General features: G+C 45.2%; 1 protein-coding gene across 3 annotated transcripts; it reads left to right on the top strand.

Annotated features, from left to right (window-relative positions):
- The first annotated feature begins 1,032 nt into the window (after positions 1–1,032).
- On the top strand, positions 1,033–22,054 carry mrtfba (myocardin related transcription factor Ba). Of its 3 annotated transcripts, XM_076759593.1 has the most exons (17): positions 1,033–1,205; positions 5,522–5,606; positions 7,449–7,688; positions 11,694–11,759; positions 11,934–11,989; positions 12,147–12,222; positions 12,383–12,544; positions 12,658–12,833; positions 12,960–13,103; positions 13,198–13,445; positions 13,972–14,137; positions 14,301–15,356; positions 15,499–15,621; positions 16,222–16,371; positions 16,497–16,616; positions 16,779–16,839; positions 17,822–22,054. In XM_076759593.1, exons 3-17 carry the CDS (start codon positions 7,526–7,528, stop codon positions 18,334–18,336), a joined length of 3,282 nt encoding a protein of 1,093 aa, XP_076615708.1. In that variant the 5' UTR covers positions 1,033–1,205; positions 5,522–5,606; positions 7,449–7,525; the 3' UTR covers positions 18,337–22,054. The 3 variants fall into 3 exon arrangements, with proteins under 3 accessions (XP_076615708.1, XP_076615711.1, XP_076615710.1); XM_076759596.1 differs by lacking the exon at positions 15,499–15,621; XM_076759595.1 differs by lacking the exon at positions 5,522–5,606 and having other exon boundaries at positions 1,105–1,205.
- The last annotated feature ends 438 nt before the right edge of the window (positions 22,055–22,492 follow it).

The following is a 22,492-nucleotide window of genomic DNA, read 5'->3' as shown; positions in this document are numbered from 1 at the left end:
GGGTGGGAGCACCATTTTCTCCAATCAGTGTTATTCAAAGCTGGGGGAATTACTCAAATACCACGAATGAATAGTACTTCATATATATAACCTTAGTTAATCAGGTAATCTCATTGAGATCAGGAGACCTGAGTCCAGCTAAGAGAGAAAAACAGCCAGACATGACAAAAGTGCATACAGCACTACAGAGACAATCACATGAAATACATCACAAAGTAGATTTTAAGTTAAAGGTTTAAAACTGGCCTTAATTAAACAGGAGATGCAAATTGGAATCAAGGGTTCCAGAGAATAAAACAAATAAACAGTTGTCTGAAGGATGTTAAAGGCAGTGATCTTGAAATGGCTTAAGTGAAAGAGGAGTCAGGTGCATGCACGACTGTCATCCACATAAAAATGGATTGTATGCAGAGATCTGATGTACACATTGTAGTAAAATGTAATCAAGTGTTTGATTGCACAAAAAATCAAATAACCAATATGTGAACAAGTAAAGCTGTCCATTAAAAATGTCACAGTAAGAAGTATATTTCACTTTATACCTTTCATTGACGACAGTTTGAAGTCTTGCTGAATTGAACTACAAAAACTACCAGTACTTTATCATTGAGTAAACCTACTCAGTAACTCAATTCGATTTGTACTTTAATTTAAGTCTAATAGAGAGAAAACAGGACACGGTAGCAGCAGCATTCTGATCTGTACATTAACTTGTAATAACAGGGAAATGCTGCAGGTCAGACTGTCACTCAGCTTCCCTAAAAGCATAATGAGGGAATCAGTGAGGATGACTGATTTCCTCCTTATTGTGATGTCCAGCAGCTTCACTGTGGCAAGTTATGCAACACTTCTGAGAACAAAAACCAGACATGATTCATCGGGAGTGTTTCAATAGATATCAGCGGTGGTGTTATTGTGTAGAGCCATAGAAACTCTGGTGCGGCTCACTTAGTGCTGACCAGTGAAGAGCTCGGCGGTCTGTATCCATCCGCCACTCCCCCAACTGTTCCTGTCCCACAGCGTCATTACGTCACTCTGCATCTGAACCTAGAGCAGTCGCAGCCATTTTACTCCGCGAAATAAACTTCAATCTCATAGCTGGAGGAAAAAAAGCAAAACGCAGGAGATAGCTCCGGTGACATTAATGGATATGTCGTTGTGAACCAGAGCTCGGACGGATTCGGGCGTCAAGTCTTCACAATTCGGTAAGACCACATCACCGGGCCGGCTCTGTCTTGTTTTTAGCATGTTAGCCTGTGCTAACTAAAGCGAGCTAACTAGCGAAACTGTGAGGAGGTTGTTGTTGAGGATCGTCCCTGATAGGCAGACGAGGCTCGGTAGACCACACAGCTAAGCATGGCCAACGATTTGACAGTAACTTATCTTGTGATATGCTCTCTAGTCACGGGAATGACGGCCACGCAGGCGCCGCATCGTCTTTAACGATTGCCACTGTCCGCAACTCACTCACCTGTCAGATTTAAAGTAACTAGCCAACGTTAGCTCATCCCACACCCACCCGCCTCCACCTCTGCGATAACAGTGGCTGCGGTGGCGCCGACAGCCATGTCTGCCAATCATACTTCCTAGGGAATATAGGAAAATATATTCTCGCTGTATTACAATTACTATCTAATTGTCAAGTTACAATTCGTGACTACGGTGTTTGTACGCTGTATGCTTTTTTTTTTTTTAGCCATTTACTCTTGAGTCAGGATGCTGGGGTAAGCTTCATTGTGAGTTGGCAGCCCTATTACTCAAGTCATGCCAACCACGCACGCCGTGTGATGAGGCCCCCTTCTCGCATGCACAAACCCGATGATGTTATCTTATTGCCTTCCAGTCGATCGAAGCGAGGAAAGTGAGGTGGTGCTGCAGCAAATCCAAACAGGTCGCGGTCTGCGTGAGTCATCCAGGCAGGATGTGGTGGTTTCAGACGGCCCTAATCCAGTCAAAGGCTGTCACTGAAAAGTGTGAATTGTTAGCATTAAGTTAAACACTAAGCGCATGGCTGGATGGCAAAGTGATTATCTCAAGGCTGTAAGCCACATATCCCTGTGCGTTTGGCTTATTCCAGCCTCCCGGTGCAGTGTCAGATTGCAGGTAGACTGTCTGCTCATATCTCTTCAGACAACGACTTCCATGTGTCTGCATGGAGGGAATGAAATGAAAATTAAACTCCTATAGTGCTCGATTTTTATCCACATCTAAGCTAATCTGAGAGTGTTCCAATGTTGGACTTCCTCCTTCCAGTAATTGTAGGAAATCAGACTCCATTGAGTTGCAGGAGTTATTCGGAGTGATCTACCCTCAGACAAGAGTGTCACCCTAGGTTATTCAATCTTTCATTCCTCAGGAACTTCTTTACATAACCAACTTATATTATTCGTCATTGCACTCTCTGCTGAAGTTTGGCTCAGTGGCTGCTGTAATGGTCCTTCTTCTCTTAGGTTTTAGGGTTCCAGCTGTTGAGACCTTGTTTTTTTTTCTTTGTCCAGTCCTTTTGTACTGTTTTCAGACAATCTTTTCAACAAAGTCCACAAAGGCAGCCAGGAAGGAAACGACACCACATGTGTGTCTGTGGGAACAGAGCAGAACAGCGACTGTTCAGAATGAGCCACAGCGATGACATCATTTCTGTCTTATCTCTGGATAAAAGAAGACATTTTTGTTGGACGAGACGTGGTCTATTTAAGGCCCAGAAAACTGCAGACTCAAAATGTTGCTTGGCACAATGCGGCTCTCATGCCGTGTTCATGCGTGTGCGCGTGTTTTGTATTTGCCCTGTACGTTGGGTTAGCATCTCTCACTTAATCACATAATTAATAGCATATGGGCCGAGGTGATAAGAGCAATGTTAAGGAGGCCGGGATTATTTTGATATGTAGCCTTATTACACAATGTCAGAAGCTAAGTCTTGTTAAATGTGGTGAGGTTCACTGCCTTGAACCGCAGGATCGTTTATATTGTATGATCATGCTTGTTTTAGGTTTCATTCTTTGAGATTGTGGCTATTTAGTTTTAGACAAAGGCTTAGACGTCCATCTAATTGTCGAATTTGAAGCTAACTTTTGAAAGAGAAAGCGCGAGGTCGGCTAATTTCCATCATTTGGAGCGAACAAACTTAGGCTGTAGCGTAGTTTCAGCAGAAATGAATGAATAAATAGAGCTAGTGTTTAATCACAAAAGGCCTATGTTCTTTTCTCCTTGTGTCGGTGGTATGTTTATGTCCTTTAACAGAAACCAGACTGCCTTGACTGTTCGTGGTTTATTACCTCTTAGTCAGAGGCTGCAGTTTTCAGTTATCTCATGCTGTCAGTCGGGCGAATGTGTGCGTGTCTGTGTTAGTGCTTGTGGGTATTTCATCACTTGAGGTCTTCACAGCCAGGCCTATTTGTAGTAAAGTTGACCCCTGACCTCTTCTCGTCAGAATGCAGACACTCAGGAGTGGTGGACCCCTCAGTGTTTGTTACTGTTTGTGAACACGTAGCTATGTGTTTGTAATAGCTGCAAAATGAACACATGATTGTGATTCCACAGATTGTTTTACACCCTTACTTCACACACAAGAGGTGTGTCTGTTGCTGGATGATGTGTATGCTTCTCATTCCATCCTGTCAGGAAGTTGATTGTGGTAGAACGTCATGAAGTTTCTCACCTACGCCGCATACTGCTAGGCCTTTTTGTGAGGTTATGAGAGAGAGAGAAAGAACAGCCTCAGGGGACAGACACGCCCAGATACTGCCATCATACTGCAAAAATGTCGACTCAGATGATTACCTTGCAGAACTCTGATCTTCTTGTGCTGCAGATGTGAAAGCACAGATGAAACCTGAAGCCAGTTCTTCAGTTCATCATAGAATCCACCCTGGTTAGTCTAGCTTGGTCCCAGATGCTAGCATTGCATTGAGCTCTTCGATAACCACTGGTCATGTGGACGATAACCTCAAAGCACCATGAAATTGAGGTCTGCTGGATTGTGGCAGTGATGGCATCCCATTGGTAAAATGCCTCATTTAGAAGTCTCTTAACCTCTTACCAAACACACCCAGTGGGAGAATATGACAACACTGCCTGGTAGCAGAATAGCATAGTTCTGCTCTGACTGGTCATGTGATGTATCAGTGGACTACCCAAACCTTTTTACAGTCTCGACCCGTCATTCATTGTCGAAATTTTTGTGGGAAAGTAATACTTATTACAATCGAACATAAACATAGGTCACAGATGCTTAAGCTCTCTTTCACCCTCTGCTTAGGATCCCACCTTTGGGAGGGACTCCAGTCGTGCGTTTACTTGTGTGTACAGTATGTCTGCATTACCCTTTGATGAAACACATGGTACTTGTTGCCCCGTGCCGTTAAAAGAACAGTCCGGGGCAGAGCGACACGCAGCGCCTGCCATCTGGATCCGCTCTTTGATTCTGCTGGGGCAGCTCCGATGTTTATCGCACAACGCCTCGTCAGCCGTGACAGTCGTTTGCTCCTTCTCCTCTCATTCATAGCCTCCTTTTTCTTCATCCCTCGTTTCTTCCTTTCACTGCCCCCCTCCCACCCCCCCCAACACATAAACACACACAGCATGTAGTGCTCCAACTCCTGCCACCACCTCCGTTCTCTCTCCATTGTCCTCTTTTCATTCAGTTCCTGCTTTTTTATGCCAGTATGCGAGTATTGTTTCTAATACTGTGCCAAAAGAAGCCAAAATTCATAGTTTCTATGATCCCGTTGTCGAGGGGGGAAGCTACATAAACAAACATAACTGGGCGTTATCTGTCCAGAGTGTGAGAAAACTGATTTATCCATCAAACCCTAATTTAGTTTGTGTAGTAAGCACATGTCCTCCTGAGGAGTCCTGAACGCTTCTGTGAGTGCAGCTGAGTGATTCTTATTCTGAGAGCCTCTCCCTCAGACTGCAGCATGATGCTACATTACAGCTCTTCAGTCATCAGCACGGAGAGTTTCTATTGTCTCCGCACCGAGGATCCACTCCCATTATCATAGAGACCACGGCAGGTTTTCCTAGCAACACGGGAACACTCATTTTCAGGCTGCTATGAGTGTCCGCTAGTTTTCATTCAGGCGTCTTTAAGTGGCGCTCATCATCTGTTTTATTCTCTGCTTCTCTGCTTTGTGGACTGTTTTTTAATGGATTTAAATATATAGGTTCAGGCCATGTAAGAACACGTCGCCATTTCAGGGGTGTTTAGTGTTGTTTTTGAATATTTCTTTCTGTAATATAGTAGAGCTTTTATGTTTAGCTTTATCCTGTATGTATTTTGAAGTTGCATTGACTTTTCTGGGATAAATACAGGAAGAGGGGCCAGCAGTAGTGAACGTGGCTGGACGGAGACAGAGACTTGCAGAAACTCACTGAAGAAACTGAAAATTGAATGTAAAAAGATTGTGCAATCTATTGGGTGTGCAGGGTGCAGGTAAAATCCTGCACCATCATCTCTGCTGAGTTTGGTAGGTCAATGCATTTTGGATATTTATGTTTGCTCCTTTCTGACTTCTCCCAGGTTTGACTCCATGGCTTAGAACGACTCTTGACAGCAACTAGCTCGGACATCTCTTTCTTTCCCTTGCTGTCCTCCGCCACTACAGGTATGGAAGAATATTATTGCTGATTTCTCAGCAATTACAATACAGTTGTACCTGTGTTGTGAGAATGTAAATGTGGCTAAAGCTTGGATCCTTTTATGCTATCAGATTAAACACCAAAATGAGTGTCTTTAACTTTGGTTTGATCCCACTTAAAATGTTGATCACATAGAGCTCCATCATTTAGCAAATTATATTAGTTCTGCATTAAGGCCCAGACACTTGAAAGGCAATTAAGAGCTATTTATCTTTCCGCAGTTGTTTGTAGTGCAACTCTTTTTGCCAAACAACCTCCCACTCTCACTGAAGGACAGCCTGGGAGAGATGAATAGCACTTGACCAGAGTCAATGCATGTAAAGTCCCTTTTCAAACAGCTTTCTGAAGCCAAAGGCCTCACAGAGCAGGATGCACAGTTTGATTGTAATCCATAGGAAGTACTTAAACGCTACAGAGCAGAAACTGATTAGCCGCTATAGATGCTGCGACTGGAGTTCTCTTACTGTACTTCTGTCACGGAAAACCACCGAGGTTACGCCGTTGGAACATCAAGGCCCCGTAGCATGGTGTTTCAGTGGCACTCAGTCATCATTAAGGGGCCAGAAAGTGGCTGCCGGGTAGAAGCCAAGTTTTAGAGAGTGGGGTAATTTTGCAGTGGTCGCCAGATTCTGCAGGCGCCAAGTCAGATTGCTGGCAAAAGCCAAGTGAACTGGGATTGACTCCCACGGTAATATTTGATATCTGATCGGTGGAGCTGAATGTTCACTCCCAAAATGTCACAAATACAGCCGGTGACCGTGACATCAGGAGCTCATTTAAAGTGTCTCTCAATTAATATCCCCACTTACTATTACCAGAGGAATATTCTAAACTGGTCACTGGGGAAGACCATGTTTGGTGTAAACTGCAGCGATCACCATCTTCCCACAGCAGGAAGCACTTTTTGGGTGTGAAGGAGCAAAAGGTTCGGTACAGCAGAAGAAGAAGAAGAGGTTTATAAATGGAACAAATTCTGTGCTTGTGTTTGTAAATTATATTTTACTTTAACTGAGGGACAGAACATCCTTAATAGATAACGGTAGAGTCTTTAATAGCGGAACAAAAGATGATAAAACACAGAGTTTTTGTTGTGTTTGGATACGTGACATGTCATCAGCATTCAGCCAACAGAACGGACAACATTCAGATAATTTATCACTCGTCGTGTCCCTGAGCTGTCTGATGCATTTGGCAATTTAAGAGCCTACGGGGAGAAATAAAAGCAGCCATAGGAACACAGTGTTTCTCCGCCAAAACCAACACATCAGGATGGTTAGTAAAGAGCGCTTAGGTCCTGGAATGGATAGATGTGGGTGCTGCTGCAGAGCGATAAATAGCATCCACGCTGAGACTGAGCAGTCTGTCGTCTTCTGGTTAAGAGACTGTTGAGAAGCCATGGATACTAAAGTGTTTGTTTTGCTCCCCGAAATGTTTCCGTTCCCTCTGTTTGAAACCACCACAGCGACGTCATATTCCAGATTATGAAGCCTGTCTGAACAGTGAGAACATTCATGCACAAGCTGGCGTTGTTTCTCATGAGCAGCGGTTTGAAGCGATTATTCAGTATGAATGGCCAACCCGACTCGTTTAATGAATAATTTGGGCTGCGACTGAGCTGTTCCAGATGGCTGAAACGAAATGCCACCCTTAGCATTTCACCAGTTGGGTGAAGCAGTCATACCAACAGGATGATGATTATATCCTGAATTACTGATGTTCATGGGGAGCCCGCAAAATATCCTTAAGTGATGTACTAGATTTCTCTCTTAACTTCTCATTCTCTCCTTTTGTTTCTTGTATCCACACAGGTGGCAGTGAGACATAACCAAAGGGTCATACCCTCGTTGCTTGCCTGGGACCCTCCCCAATTTCCTCCAGAGGCAGGATGGAGCCCGAGGCCTCTCAGGGGCAGCTAGGAGCAGAGGGGGACTGTGGGATGGTGAGTCTGCTGTTGCCCAGTCCCCAGAGCGAGGCGATGACCCATGAGATGGAGGAGCTGTCGCTGCAGCCCACACAGAGTCTGCCTCCACTCAATGAACGCAAAAACGGTAAGGACGTGCCGCCCTGGCAGAGTTATTGAATAACTCTGTAAGAAGGCAGAGGAAACATAGTGAGGATTGCAAAATGGCTTAAAAACACACAGACACACACTCCCTGAATCAACGAATAAGTTCAAACTGGCCGATTAAAGTGAATCAACCTCAACCCCCGAAGCTTCCATCAACTTTTCTTTTGTGCAACGCACAAGCAAATTATCTTCACCGTGCTAGCCAGCCGGCCTGTTTGCTCCTCATCACCCTCACGATGCTGGTGTTATTTTGGCAGCCACATGGGACTGACTCAGACACTGATGGATGGGTAGATGATTACCAGGCTTCAGGAGTGGGTTAGATTCACTGCTGCCTTTGCCAGTTTCTAATCACAGCTCTGATGATGCAGGAACATCAGTTCAGTGCAATCACTTCGATATTGATCACCGTGCTTAGAAAAATCTAATTTGTTAGATGCAGTCAACAAACGCAGGGTGTCAGCCAGAGCTGTTCCAGGCTGGATTAAACATGTTTTGGATAGGTGGACTTTGTGCCGTTGTGCCGCTGTCTGCAGGAGAGTGCAGTAAAATGTCCTGACGGTGGAAAAAGTTTTGTGGAATGTCAACAGTAGTAGCACCCACTCATCATCTTGGCTTTTGTCATTTCCTCTCCAGTTAGAACACACACCTCATACTTTCCACCCTCTAAGCCATCCTGAGTATTTTGCCAACCACGGAGTCCTCTCTCTCTCTCTCTCTCTCTCTCTCTCTCTCTCTCTCTCTCTCTCATATTGGTTTTAACGTGCAGGTGTTCATCTGTCGACCACCATGACAGATCTGAGTGTCAAAGACCACCTCAGCTATTTGATCACGGGATTTCTGTTACAACTCAGAACCACGTCAGTCTTCACACATATAAACACACACATCTCTGGTTGTCTGTGCGTTAGTGGTATTGTGATATTGTCAGATTATTTATTTTCGAAGATTGATACCACTCAAATATCTGCCTTGAAGCTTGAAGCTAGAGCTGTCTTAGAGTTTGACATATAGACTGTAATCGGGAAAATGCTTCACCTGGCTCTGTCCAAAGGTGGGAGAATCCAGCTATTAGCACCTCTGAAGATCATTGATTAGCATGTTTTGTCTTGTCTGTTTAATTCATACAAAAGTATAAACAGGTAGGTGCAGTTTTATATTGATCAGATGCACAGGAAAGTGGTGTCAATCTAACTCTCCACAAGAAAACAAATGAGTGTATTTCAAAAAATATTGAGCTATTCCTTAAATTAACGCATTGTATCTGTAAACACATCATTTCTGGCTCTTCTTTTTATACTACACATTTTTTGTTTCGCAGTTGATCATCTTAATTTGGCCAGCTTGATACTTGATTAGCCTTTGGTGAAACAGACAGATTCTTGTGCAAGCCTTTGTTTCCTCCATTGACCTGCTGACAGGCTGTGTGAGTGTGTGTATGTACGTGCATGTGTGTTTGTGCGTGCCCGTCTCTGTGTGCATAAACAGCTTTGTCATGACATCCACCTCTATCCTCAGCCCGCTTAGGTCACAGGTCAACATGTGTTTGTCAGGCTGAGCAGCGTTTCCCGGAGCAATTCACCGTCACTGACTGGAAGTTTATAAAACTCTATCGCCTTAAACAAATACTCCGTCTGCATACCTATCTCCAGCTATTGACTGAGTGGAGTTTGGGTCCAAATTGTTTGTTTCTTTCAGGCATATATAACCTCTTTCCACCAAGCCCTGCAAAATATCTCTGTTAATGGATTTCTGTAAATGTTTCACCACAGCTTGAGTTGGAATCAAAGCACACAGAAGGTTTTGACAGTTTGATCTATGTCAGTTTTGCCTCCAGTGGTCTTACCCTGAGTGAAGAGTCACACTCAGTTGTCACCTCAGCATATCAGTGACAGTAGTGAATGGACATCAAGAGATTAAAAAAGAAAGATTCAAAACGATTCACAAAGAAAGATTCAAACAGAAAGATTCTAACAAAGAGATTCAAAAAGATTCACAAAGAAAGATTCACACAAAGATTCAAAAAGAAAGATTTGAATAAAACGATTCAAACATAAAGGTTCAATAAGATTTGAGTAAAAAGATTGAAACAAAAGATTCAATGATTAAAAAAGATCTGAATAAAAAGATACAAAAAGAAAGATTCAGAATGATTCAAAAAGAGCGATTTGAAAAAGAGTCACAAAGAAAGATTCTGAATGATTTAAAAGGAAAGATTCAAACAGAAAGATTGAAACAAAGATTCAAAAAGATTCATATTCTGATTCTGTTATCTTTTTGAATCTTTCTGATTCTTTCTTTTTGAGTCTTTGAGTTCGAATCTTTTTATTTGAATATTTCTATGCTAATCTTTCTTTTTTCATTCAATATCTTTCTTCAAAATGTTTGTTTTCCAAGGCCACAGCACCCCCCTCCCCCTTTTCTCTCACTCCGTCAGTTTGAGATGGGTCATTCTGTGGCTGTGGGCCATCCCAGCCTGATGTGGAGGACTGTGTTGGTTCCTTGTAACTACTGAAGACCAGTCAATAGTCTGAGTCAGACATTACTGAGGTGTTTGTGTAGGCAATTCAAACAGAAAGATTCAAAAGATTCACAAAGAAAGATTCAAAAAGAAAGATTCAAAGAAATTCAAACAATAGGAGTCCAAAAGAAAGATTCACAAGAAAGATTGAGAGAGGGAAGTGAGAGAAAAGGGGGAGGAGGGTGTTGTGGCCTTGAAAAACAAATAGTCAGGGAGGGGTAGAGGAATAAGAGGACAGGCCCATGTTGCGCTGCTGCGGCTGATAGGATGCAATTTTAAGAGAAAGGCTGTCAACTTATGATCAAACGGCTTCGCTCCTCAGCTGTGTTTTGGACCACTGTACAGGAGTCCTAGTGTAAAACAATGGCCTATATGGAGGTAGAGAGACTCTGCTGCACTGGGGTCAGAGCAGGTGAGCGCTCCTCCTCCTTGGAGTTACCGTCTGATTTCAAGCTAATGCTATTGCCAGCTTGTCTTGTAGGGCTTTTGAATTGCCACTCTTGGCTGTGAGGAGTCAGATCATGGCAGGTTTATTTGCATGTCCAATACCAGTTGAGCCGCACCCGAGATGGACCATCTCACCTGACCGCCTCCAAGCAGGTTGCAGTGATGTCAGATGGGCCTTGTCATCATTCAGGGACAATTTAGTGACATGTTGAAGTAGCTTTGGCTGCTGTTGCCAAACATAGCAGATACCTTGTCAGTTTCTATCAACCCGTTTCTGTTCTTCCATCAATAAACGGTCGATGTCAAGCAAAATCCTCACAACTGTCTGAAACCTTGTGATGATAAGTATCTGGCTGCCAGTGACCGCTGCACAGTGCAGTAGCATCAGTACTAAAGTGGGCACTGCTTTTAAAAGTCATCCACTCAATACAAGCGCATCATTAGTTTAAAACACACCTTCAGGCAGGTATCCCTGCTGCTGTGGAGATGCAAATCCCTGCTGGTCTGATATGCCGAGTCAAACTAAGCCAACACATATGAAAAAGGGCTGTGGGAGTTCTCGAAGGGTTGAGGGTTCATAAAACATTGTTTAGGGGACGCGCCAGCTTGGAAATTGAAGTTACACAGAAATACAGTAGCTGGTATAGATTCACCACTCTACCACACACTTCTGTGTCTTAACAGTGTTTATGCAACTGTGGTCGACTGGTAACATAACTGCAGTTCTGAGTGCAAAATGCCTCTTATAGCATGACGTATGTTGTCTACCTAATGACTAGAGAGCAGGATATGAGTGATATATCGGGGCGGGGAGGGGTTAGTATGTGGTTACCTTCTTAGTCAGAACTCATTTCTTCCCCATTTTATTTTCCCTTTTTATTTTTATATACTACCTCATCTGTTCTTTCCTTTTTCTGTTTTCCCTGACATTTTCCCACGTTTTCTGCTTTAACAATGCAATCGAAATGCCTCTGTTCTTCTTCTTTTATAACACTTCGTTTTGGTTTTTGCTTTCAGTCCTGCAGTTGAGGCTTCAGCAAAGGCGAACCCGGGAGCAGCTGGTGGAGCAGGGCATCATGCCACGTGAGTATGAGCACTGCCAGTTGTCCATCACTCACCGAAAAGCTAATGTGGTGTGGGCGGGAGTATGATAACAAACTCTGACCCTGATAGCTAAGATAATAAACATGTTTGCTCTATTTTTTATCATCTCCATAATTTTTCGACAAACTTAAATGAAAATGTTGTGTGTTGCAGCTCTGAAGAGCCCGGCAGCTTTCCATGGGCAGATTCGCAGCTTAGAGAGAGCCAGGGTAAGGCAGCCAATTTGGAAATAAAGTGCTAAATGTGGACTTCGGAAGCAGAGGAAACGCACTCCTGGACCCTTGTGTTGTTCAATGGAGAAGAAAAGAACAGAACATGGAGATTTAGCTGATTTACTGACTGCTCTGCGTCTGTCTTTGTCTTTAGACTGAGAATTTCCTCAAGCACAAGATCCGCAGTCGCCCAGAGAGAGCAGAGCTGGTCAGGATGCACATCCTGCAAGGTGCTGGTGATTCTCTAGTTCTCACTCGGCCTTTAAATAAAGCACTGGAATAAAACATTTTGAGGGGAATATGGCTTCCTATTCCTTCCTATGCTGTGGACAAACATTTTCCCCACATACAGTATGATATATTCTCTATGTGTGACTTTTCCTTCCTCAGAGACTGGAGCAGAACCCTCACTACAGGCCACCCAGATGAAACTGAAGAGGGCCCGACTGGCCGACAACCTGAACGAGAAGATCGCCCAGAGACCCGGCCCCATGGAGCTGGTGGAGAAAAACATCTTGCCGGTGGATTCCACCCTTAAACAGGCCATTATTGGTGAGAGTCAGCCATAGTAAAAATAACTGATGCCACCATATTAGTCAACCAGTGCTTTTAGATCATTGAGAAATCTGAGTGGTGAAGTAATGGACTTGGTTGTTGTCTGTCAGTGGGCCAGGTGAACTATCCCAAGGTGCTGGATGAAGACAGCAGCGATGCTCTGTCCCCAGAGCAGCCGGCCAGCCAAGAGTCTCAGAGTTCTCTCCCCTCTCCAGTGGACAGCAGGGTGCCAGAGACGCCCTCTCCAGCCCCAGCACCACCAGCACCACCTAACACCATGCTGCAGGTCAGATGCAGTACCAGTAATGCAGGTGTTTGGGTACGCCTGCCCGGGAAGCTCTAGGTTTTTGTTAGTGTTTCTAAGAGGTTGAGTGTTTGCTTTTGCAGTTATAAGTCTCTTTTTGTTATTCAGACCTTCCCAGTTGCTACACAAGCAGCAACAGACTTTGTAAAGGTGATCCCTTCCCATGAGCCACCCGCCAGCCGCCCAGCTGTCACCCCCGTGCAGCCAGTCACCACAGCTGCTCCTTCAAAACCAGGCCCAACCCTGGTGAAAGTAAGAGCGTTTTTTCCTCTATCTCTGAATATAATCTCACCTCTCTCTGTAATTTTGAATGCCGCTGGACAAAGCACATGTTCTCCCACGACAGCAAAGCCAGCAGAAGGCCCCCTCAGAGAAGAGCCGCAGTAAGAAGGGCAAAGAGCCCAAGTCCAGGGTGAAGAAGCTCAAATACCACCAGTACGTTCCCCCAGACCAGAAGCTCGAGGCCAGTGAAGTACCCATGGACTCCTCTTATGCCCGACTACTGCAGCAGCAGCAGCTGTTCCTCCAGCTGCAGATCATCAGCCAGCAACAGCAGCACTACAACTACCAGACCATATTACCAGCACCGCTCAAGTACGTATATGAAACATCAGAACAGCAGAAAAAATGTTAATTGTCTTGGTTCTATCGAAAGCACAGATCTACGAATTTATGTTTTTCAGGCCTTGACCACTTGTGTTTCTTCTTTTCTTCTGTCTCCGCTCTAAACTGCTTTGGCTTGCCTCCATAACTCTTTATCTGTAAACGCCTGAAAGCAAGCCAAATAGAGTTGTTTTCAACGACCCAGAGGGCCATTAGCGAGTTTCCAATAACAACTCTGTGTCTAATCATATTAATAACTAACAGGATGTTGTGTTCCCCCGCTGCTCTTTTCATGAATGTCCTCACAGCAGCAGCATGGCTAAGCTCCCTTTGAACTGTGCCAGTGCACTGTGGTTTGGCCGACTGGCTTTGTTAGTGTGAGGTACAGGATGGATGGTCTGTCCATATTGGAAACACATTTCCTCTCTCTCTTCTCTCTCTTGTCAATGATCTCTCCAGTAATGCTTCTTTCTCCCACCTCCTCTTCCTCTCTTTCTGTGTCTCCTTCTCTCTGTAGACCTGTGGCAGAAGGTCAGAGCAGCAGCGCCAGCAGCCTCCCGACCTCCATCATGGTGTCTTTGCCCACTGCACCTCCACCATCCTCTGTGCCCCAGGCTCGCCCGAACAACTTGCTCTCGAACCGCAAACCAGGTGTCTTGCCTGCCAATCTGGAAGAGATGAAGGTATTTGGAAGCCCACATGTACCAGTAACCACTTCATCATTTCAGCACGGAACAGCCCCTGCTGTCCTGATTGTAGGCTAAAGGAAGAAATTACTTAGAACACTAGTTACTCCGCTAACACTAGTCCAAAAGTGATGATATGTTGATATTTCTACTTGTCTAGGTGGCTGAGCTAAAACTGGAGCTAAAGCTACGTGGCCTCCCTGTGTCCGGAACAAAGACTGATCTGATAGAAAGGCTGAGGCCTTTCCAGGACAATCCCAGCACATCTGCTCCTACCACTACCTCCCTCTCCTCCGTCCCAATGGAGGTCACCAGCACAACTACCGCCCCCACTATAGTCCTCCCAGTGCAGCAGGTGGCTGCAGAGAGCATGAACCCCACGCCACCGGTCTCACCCATCCCCACTGATTCCTCCGCCCTCCAGCAGGATTCAGGTATATCTGAGGCTCCTTCTGAAACACAAATGGCAAACTCTGGCGGGGCAGGTCTGCAGTCCTCACCTCTACTGTCTTTCCAAGTCCCGGAGGAAAAGGACAGGAGGCTCCATGAGAAGGAGCGACAGATAGAGGAGTTAATGAGGAAGCTAGAGCAGGAGCAGAGGCTGGTGGAGGCACTGAAGATGCAGCTGGAGGTGGAGAAGAGGGCCAGCACCGCGGACTCTGTCTCTGTATCTCCCAAATCCTCCACTATACCTGCTATGAACCCTGTTCCTGCTGTCCTGAACTCAAATGTAGTCAAAATGGAAGGTGCAGTCCTGTCAAACTGTCAAACATCCACTGCAGCTACAATCCCAAACTCCATCCTTGGCTCCCAGGCTCTCTCTCCACTGCCAACAGTGGTCAAGTTGGAGGATGTGACCGTTTCCTCTGGCAAGCCGCTCCAGCTGCAGACCCAAACCCAGCTCATCACCCAGATCCAGCCCCAAGCCCAACCCCAGGTGCCCACCAGCCCACAGCTGCTCTCCCAGTCACAGAGAAGTCCCAAGCTCCAGACCCAGCCCCAGCCCGCAGCCCCCAGCCTGCAGCAGTTCTTCATCAGCCACACAGGTGGAGTATCCCAGGTGCTGGGTCAGCATCAGACGTTGTTAACCACATCTGGTCAACCTCAGACTCTGCTGACCGCGACTGGCCAAGCTGGAACTCAGATCCTGCTCCCAGTCTCACTACCCAACAACGCCACTGCAATCCAGCTGCCAAGCACCACTGTCAGCCTGCAGGTGAGAGAAGACAGACATTATGTGTTGTAGTGTCAGACTTTAAGTGGGGTTACATATTCAGCGCAGTTTTATAGACCATGTTAGAAAGCTGGATGTGAACACTTGCAAAATGATCCTCTGACACCCTTTGCTCTGATTTCAGCCTGTTCTTCAGGCCACAGTCTCAAATCCAGGCCTGGTCCAGGCTTCGGTTCCTCAGCTGCAAACCACTAAGATGGAGACGGCCCCCACCCAGCAGTTAGCCAACCACAATCAATTGCTACAAGTCAGTCACACTTCATAATGAATTTCCCAGAGACAAAAGCTAGATCTTCAGATTGATCTTTTTATCCAATGAACAGCCCAGAACCCAAAGATATTTCATTTACAATGATATAAAACAGGGAAACAAATTCTTATATTTGAGAAATTGGAACCTGAGAGTGTCAAGTTAACGGTCAACAGCTTGTGTATTAGTCATGCTCATATCTCTGTAAAAACGTGCATACGTTTGGATTGAGTTTGTGTCACGTTTTAGCAGTAATTCAATGCACAGTGGCGTTAGCTGTGCCACAAGCTAATTAAGATAATTGTGTGTAATTCGTGAAACTCCACTCTTCCCATTCCTGCCGCTCTATGTGCGTGTGCTTGTAAAACATGTCCAATTTGCAGTACTTCACATTCCTCCTTTAAAACAACAGCTGCATTTAGTTTTGTCTATGATTACCACATTTATGACAAGAATGTCTGTTTTCACTTACTTCATTTTTTTGGGTTTTAGAAGGGAATTTTGTGTCTTTGTACATCTGCCTTGTTTTGCTGTTGTGATGATGTCAGTCCCTTGATGGATGACGGACTGACGTGAGACTGTCCTGTGTCTCGACAGACGCTGACTATGTCCAATAACACCGCTGGTTTGGAGAACCAGACTAGAGCTGAGATGAATCCTCAGTGTTTCCTGAGAAGCTCCCCAGAGAGCAGGGTCTCTCCACGGGCGTCACCCAACCACCACATCTCCAACGGACCCCTCAATAAGGTATCAGTGCCGCGTTATTAGTCTGGCCTACTTACTGGATGCTTTTTGACATCATGTACTATTTCGCTTGAGTTTTCCTGTCTTTAGTGTTTTCTTGTATTTTCTCCATCTCTGCTTCTCCTCAGCCTGCCTTCATCCTTCAGCCCACCTCCCTTGTCGCTCAGCCTCCGAAGGCAAGAGAGCCTCCCCGCTACGAGGAGGCCGTCAAACAGAGCCGCAACTTGCACATCAACAATATTTCACAGGTTAGATAGACACCAGGCAGCAGATCTCAGCTGCCGTGTCCTTCACAATACAAAAAAGCATCAAAATGTACAAGTTTATTTTTAGTTTTCCAGCCTTGAGGAATTGTTTGGCTTTCGGTGAACCAGCTTCAAGTCTCTCATCCTCGTTGACTGTCCTTTCAGGTTCCCACGGCAACCAGCCAGCAAATGGACGACTTGTTCGACATTCTCATAGAGAGTGGAGGTAAGGAGGTGCACACTGACTGTACCGGCATTGTTTAGTGTGAGGAAGTTTAAAATGTTTTAGTCTCGGGAAAATGCTGACGGCTGTGGAGGCAGCAGTGTTTTCAGTGGTGACATTACATCTTATGTACACAGAAGTGGACTGATTATGACTGATCAGCCTTTTCAGTCAGAGATAAATGGTTGAAATAGCAAGACAAAAGTAGTGTACAGTGGCTGAGAGATCTCAACGTGCTGCAGTAATACATGCAAATAGACAAAACACAAGCAAACTAAGAAAACGCCTTCATCAATTTGACGACACATGCTGCGAATACTCACCATAAAATAGACAAAACATGCTGCAAATGTAAAAACATAATCCAATACACAAACACGCTGCATGTAGGACACACTAAAACATTTGTCACAGTAAAGATAGCATTGCAGAATCCATGTGGTGCAGAAGGTGACACCGGCAATGGTGACAAAACCGGCATAGTGCCCACCCCTGATGTCCCGGCTAATCCAAAAATGGGCAAAGAGGTGGAGTTCAGGTGGGCTGAATGAAGCCTGGCTGCTGAAACCTAGAAGCTAGTTCTCACTCAAAGTGACCATGACCATAACTTCACACCTTAATATAACTGAAATGAGTGAGTTACATAAGAATTCACACCCTGTACATGTTGTCATGAAGGACAAAGTTAACTATAGAGACCAAAACCGTTTTTTGCACCAGGCTGTAAATTTGTCTCTCTGCTGTAAATTAGTCCATTTTAATGTGGGGGTCAATGGGGATTGACTTTCTTTTGGGGACAGCCTCAAGTAGCCTCAAGTAAACTGCAGTTTGCACTTTTGCATTGTTGCTGGTTTGTCAAGCAATTTGCTTTTGTGTAGTCTATTTACATGCGTCCTCCTAAGTTGCACTGCATATAATAATTGGGGTCCTCATTGGTAATCATGTTTTTTCAACCCCACCCACCCCACCCCCACTCCCCACCCAGAAATCACTCCATTTATCCAGCAGGACCCTTCACTGTCTCTCACTAAGACCCTCCCAGTCACGGCAAACATCACCACCCTGCCGGTTGCCACCGCTCTCTCCAGGCCGCCTCCACAAATCCAGGTGGCCCCTCCACCCACCCCGAGCCACGTCATTGGCCAAAGCCTGCCCAGCCTCTCCTCGCTGGCCACAGACAATCAGCTGGAGGCTTTTCTGGAGGGCACACTGGCCGATACCCCGCCAGCGTCAGACCCCCGCACACAGGGCCTGATGGAGGAGCTGCAGGCTCAGCTGATGGAGCAGCAGCCCTACTCGCCCATGGACACATCAGACCTGTCCTTCTGTGATTCCTCCTCTCCGCCATCTTCCCTCAACATGGGCCTGTCCGACCCAGGCCTGGACAATATGGAGTGGCTGGACCTCACCATGCCACCAGGCCCCGCTGGGGCGCTCACACCACTGGGGATCCCAACGGACTTCCTGGATTCAAATGACCTCCACCTGCACTGGGATTGACGGAGAGGTGGATGAAAGCAAAAAAAGTCAAGGGAGTAGGCAGAGCAGGGAGAGATGGATGGGTGGATGAAGAGAGGACGAAAGGGACTGAGAGCCACAAAGAGCTCCGACATTTTAAGCAGAAGGAAGAGAAAAGATGGCGTTTCTGTGCCGTGTCACTCTTACCACTACATCCAGACCATCTGTAATATTCCCACTATACTACAGGAAGAGACGCTGTACAGGCAGTGCACTGATTCAAGCAGGAGTTTGCACAGCTTTAAAAGAGGCTGCACAGCCAGAATAATGTCACCTTTACTGTTTGAGAAAGGGATTTTGAACAGAGTAGACTTGATTTTAATGATCGCTCACAGAGACGAGGAGACAGAGCCAAATGAACACTGCTGTTACAGACTGTTTGTAAATACTCTCCAAACCACACTAATACAACTGAACCTTCTCTCAGACCCTGAGCCTGAAAAGTATCAATGGTTGATTGTTCCTACTGGACGATTGGCTGGTCGGCTGTCAGCGAACACTGCGTCTGTTTTACTGCGTACGCACAGTAACTAAATGTAAAATGCTACATATGACGAGAAGGCCTTTGTTCACTGAAGCACACTGTGCCATACTATGTTATAAAGGCTGGTCATTACAGCACAATAACCGTCAGTTCAGACTACACGTGAACTCTAGCTCTAATTAAAACCGTAATTCTCGAGAAGGATGCATTTGAGGCCTGGCCCGGCCGGTGCAGCCTCAGATCCTGAGCGGCTGACCTGGAGAAGCTTCGAGGAGCTGCTTCAACCCGTCGCATCTGTCCCTCCCCTTTATGACTGGAAGCCAGACGCGCTCAGTCAATCACCGAGCCAGCTTTTAAAGGGATTCCTCGCGGAGAGGAGCTGGAGCCTCCGTTCACACTGGTCCGGTCTACCGCTTACTGTAGATGACGCGTTCACTGACTAATCTGAAGCGTTGTGTACAAATGCTCGACTCGAGTCAGACGACGAGAGGAGCAAGCTCCTCCATCTATGTGAGAGCTATGCACTAAAGAGGCGGAGCAGTCCGACGGACGGCACGCCTCGTTCACCTCGGAACAAGGGAACGCGAAGTTTGCATTTCCGAGGTGATGGTTGATTTGAAGCGATCAATACGGCTGTGATCAGCATAAAGATGCCAGACACTCCACAGATACTGTCCAAGTATCTTATTTTGAATGTAATTTTTGAAAAGATCAAAAAATGGGACTTAACTCACTCAAAGTCGGCAGCTTTTTTTTTTCTTCTGATAGCAAACTGACATGAAACAGCAGAAAAGGGAACAAATATCAGTTTATGGCACGCACACACACACACGCACACACGTAATAGGTGTGAACGGTGTGTGTGCGGCAACTTATATCAAGAATAAAGTCGTCTTTGGAGAAGACGAGCTTTGTATCGAGCTGTCCTACAGTATCCCTGCACTTTGTGTGAGTGTGTGTGTGTGTGTGTGTGTGAGTGTGAGTGTTTTAACAGCTGGAGGAGTCAGAATATGTTAAAGTGACGTTTGGCTGGTGAATCGTCTAACGTGCGATGCATCAGCCGCTGTTGCCTGCGGACAAAGTTGGCTTCCTCTGTGTGTGAGAGAAGCAAGAAAGCATGTTGCTTTGTGTGTGTGCGTGTGTGTACGTGTGTGTCTGTCTTCCTGTCTCTTTGCATGTACACCTGTGTGTGTCTGTGTGCATGATCGTATTCCCGTTTCGTCTCGGGCCGTTCGGAGCTCCCCCTCAGCCGCCGCCCACGCCCGTCTGTAAATCAGATCATTTGCTATCCAGTTCACACTTGCAAAAGTTTCCTCTTCAAAAGGCTTCTGATGACTGTTTACCTTTTTTACCTGCGTTTTTCAGTTGGTGTCCTGCAGTCAAATACGCACACACACCTTTTGAGGTGCAACACAGCGGGGCGTCGGGGAAAAGAGGGCTTGTCTGCTTTTAAAGCCGTCAGAAATTCTTAGATGTTTATTTTTAAAGGGTTGCGTCATATCCCGCTCAGTGTTTCTCTTCAAGCCGAAATATGGAGTTGCTGATTTATTATCTCTGTTGACATATTTCTTGGGATTGATACCGTATGGCACTTTGAAATAAGATAGCTTTTTTTTTTTAAATTGTCATTTTTAAAATCCTCGTCCAGTGAAATCACATCTGCAGACCTTTTATCACTTTATTCTGTCCTTACGTCTGCGGGCACTAGAGGGCGTCGCCTCTCCTCTGTTGTGACTTCACAGCACATTTTCAGTGGCAGCGTCAGGGTCATTTCCAGCAGGAAAACAAACGTTAACTGATTTGCTGTTCACATCAGCAATACTCAAAGCAACTGAGAGCCCTTCATGCCAACACTGTCACCGTCAAAGAAGCGAGATGCTCTTACTGCTGCACTTACACGTTTGTCATCATATCATGCCAAGACATGGATGCGCCCAAATGTAAAACGTCTGACCACCTGAAAGTGTCGCTGCGCAGACCTGCTCCTGGGCTTTGTTTGTAGACCTGCTCGCATGACTAGTTGTGCTCTGTTTAGTTTTTTTCCAACATTGCTGCAAGTGTTAAGTCCTAGAACAATAAGAATCACTCACTGATTCATGCATATCCTAGAAGAGATGGCGAGTTAATAGTGTGTTTTTCTTCCGTCTGTTAGCTTTAAGGCTATCAAATTTTTTTTTTGCCAAGAAGGCAGTGGAACATATTATCACATTTTGTTAATTTTTTTGTATTTATCACTTTTTTTAGGGTGAAACGTGAAAGAAAAAAATCATTTAATCTTGTTTTCATGTTTATGTAAAGTCTGGAAAAGAAGATTTTGTGTGTATATTTTTGGTTTGCAGAGTTTGTTTCATTTTATTTTTCATATCAGACGTACACAAACCTCTTGGCTGCAGCAAAGCTACACATGTATGTGATTTACTCTCAATGTGACACCACTTAACCATTGGCAATTGTGGTCGCTGACTGGCCAGACGGGGACAGCTGAAAGCAATAATGGCTGCATTCCCTTGATATACTGTACTGTATGTCAGATCCTGCCTTTATTTTCTTCATGTACGAACTTTTACTACAGAGTAATACAGTTTAAAAGTTCGAAAGCACTTCTATCTGAGTGGCTGAACGGGGATTTGTTTGAAAGAAAAAAAAAAAGCCTTTTTACGTGCGACGTTCGTGGAAGCACCGTCGGTCCGAAGAACCCGTAAAGGTTCCTTGAACGTTCCTGTCGGCTTCTTTGCTCTCATGTTTGGAGCTAACAGGCGTCGACTCAGGCATCCCCGTGTTGACTTCAGCTCTCACGCTTCAGTTCACCTGCGCCATTTATCATCATGTTAGCATTGTACGTTTTTCGGTGGAGAAGCTGCACTTCAGAACAGAGCTCTGCACGAGATGCATGTATTTTGGGGATGTCAGTGGAAGCACGGATGAGGCGCAGAGTTTCTCCACCCTCATCAGTTGATTTGCATCCTTCATCGTAGCCGAGTCTCCTCTCTATCTCCGCCCCCCATGCCATGCCTCTTGTCGTTTGTATGCCATATGTTTTGCACATTGTGTACATATTTATATAGATGTAATGCATATTTTTATACATGTGTAACATCCATGGGTTCTCTATTTTGTAAATACTCCAAAAGATGTATATAAGGACTGTATGCCTTTATGTGTCAATAAAATTTGGTGTATTGTGACTGCTTGTGCACAAGTTACTTACAGAATAAACAGATGTCATGTTGTTTTTCAAATACCAGGCAGGAAAACAGAAACACAAGAATGACGGAAGCCACTGCATTTGAATGATGTTGTGCTTGACCTAAACAGTTCTCTGTCCAACTTGGCCGGTTATAAGCCCGTGTTTGCATATGCTCAGTAATGTATTTCCATTTTCCCTTCAGATAATGCATGTTGCCAAATATATTTCCCGTATACCAAGGAAACTGGTCATAAAGGTCATTCCACTGTAGGCAGACAATCCATGACGCTGTGTATGTAAATATTCACACGTTTCCATTTAGGATCAGGTGGTTTGGTGCTCCTCCTATCTGGATGGCAGTGTTTGCTTGCTGCGCCTTAGTTAAGTGCTTGTTATGCAGATGTTCTGGTAGGCTGACTTTCAGTGTGTGTGTTTAAACAGCAGCAGCAGAAAACCATTTAAAGAAC

This window comes from Chaetodon auriga, chromosome 20 (genome assembly GCF_051107435.1).
Source record: "Chaetodon auriga isolate fChaAug3 chromosome 20, fChaAug3.hap1, whole genome shotgun sequence".
NCBI classification, from domain to species: Eukaryota; Metazoa; Chordata; class Actinopteri; order Chaetodontiformes; family Chaetodontidae; genus Chaetodon; species Chaetodon auriga.
The sequence above is the reverse complement of the archived record's forward strand: the minus strand, read 5'-3'. Positions and strand labels throughout refer to the sequence as shown.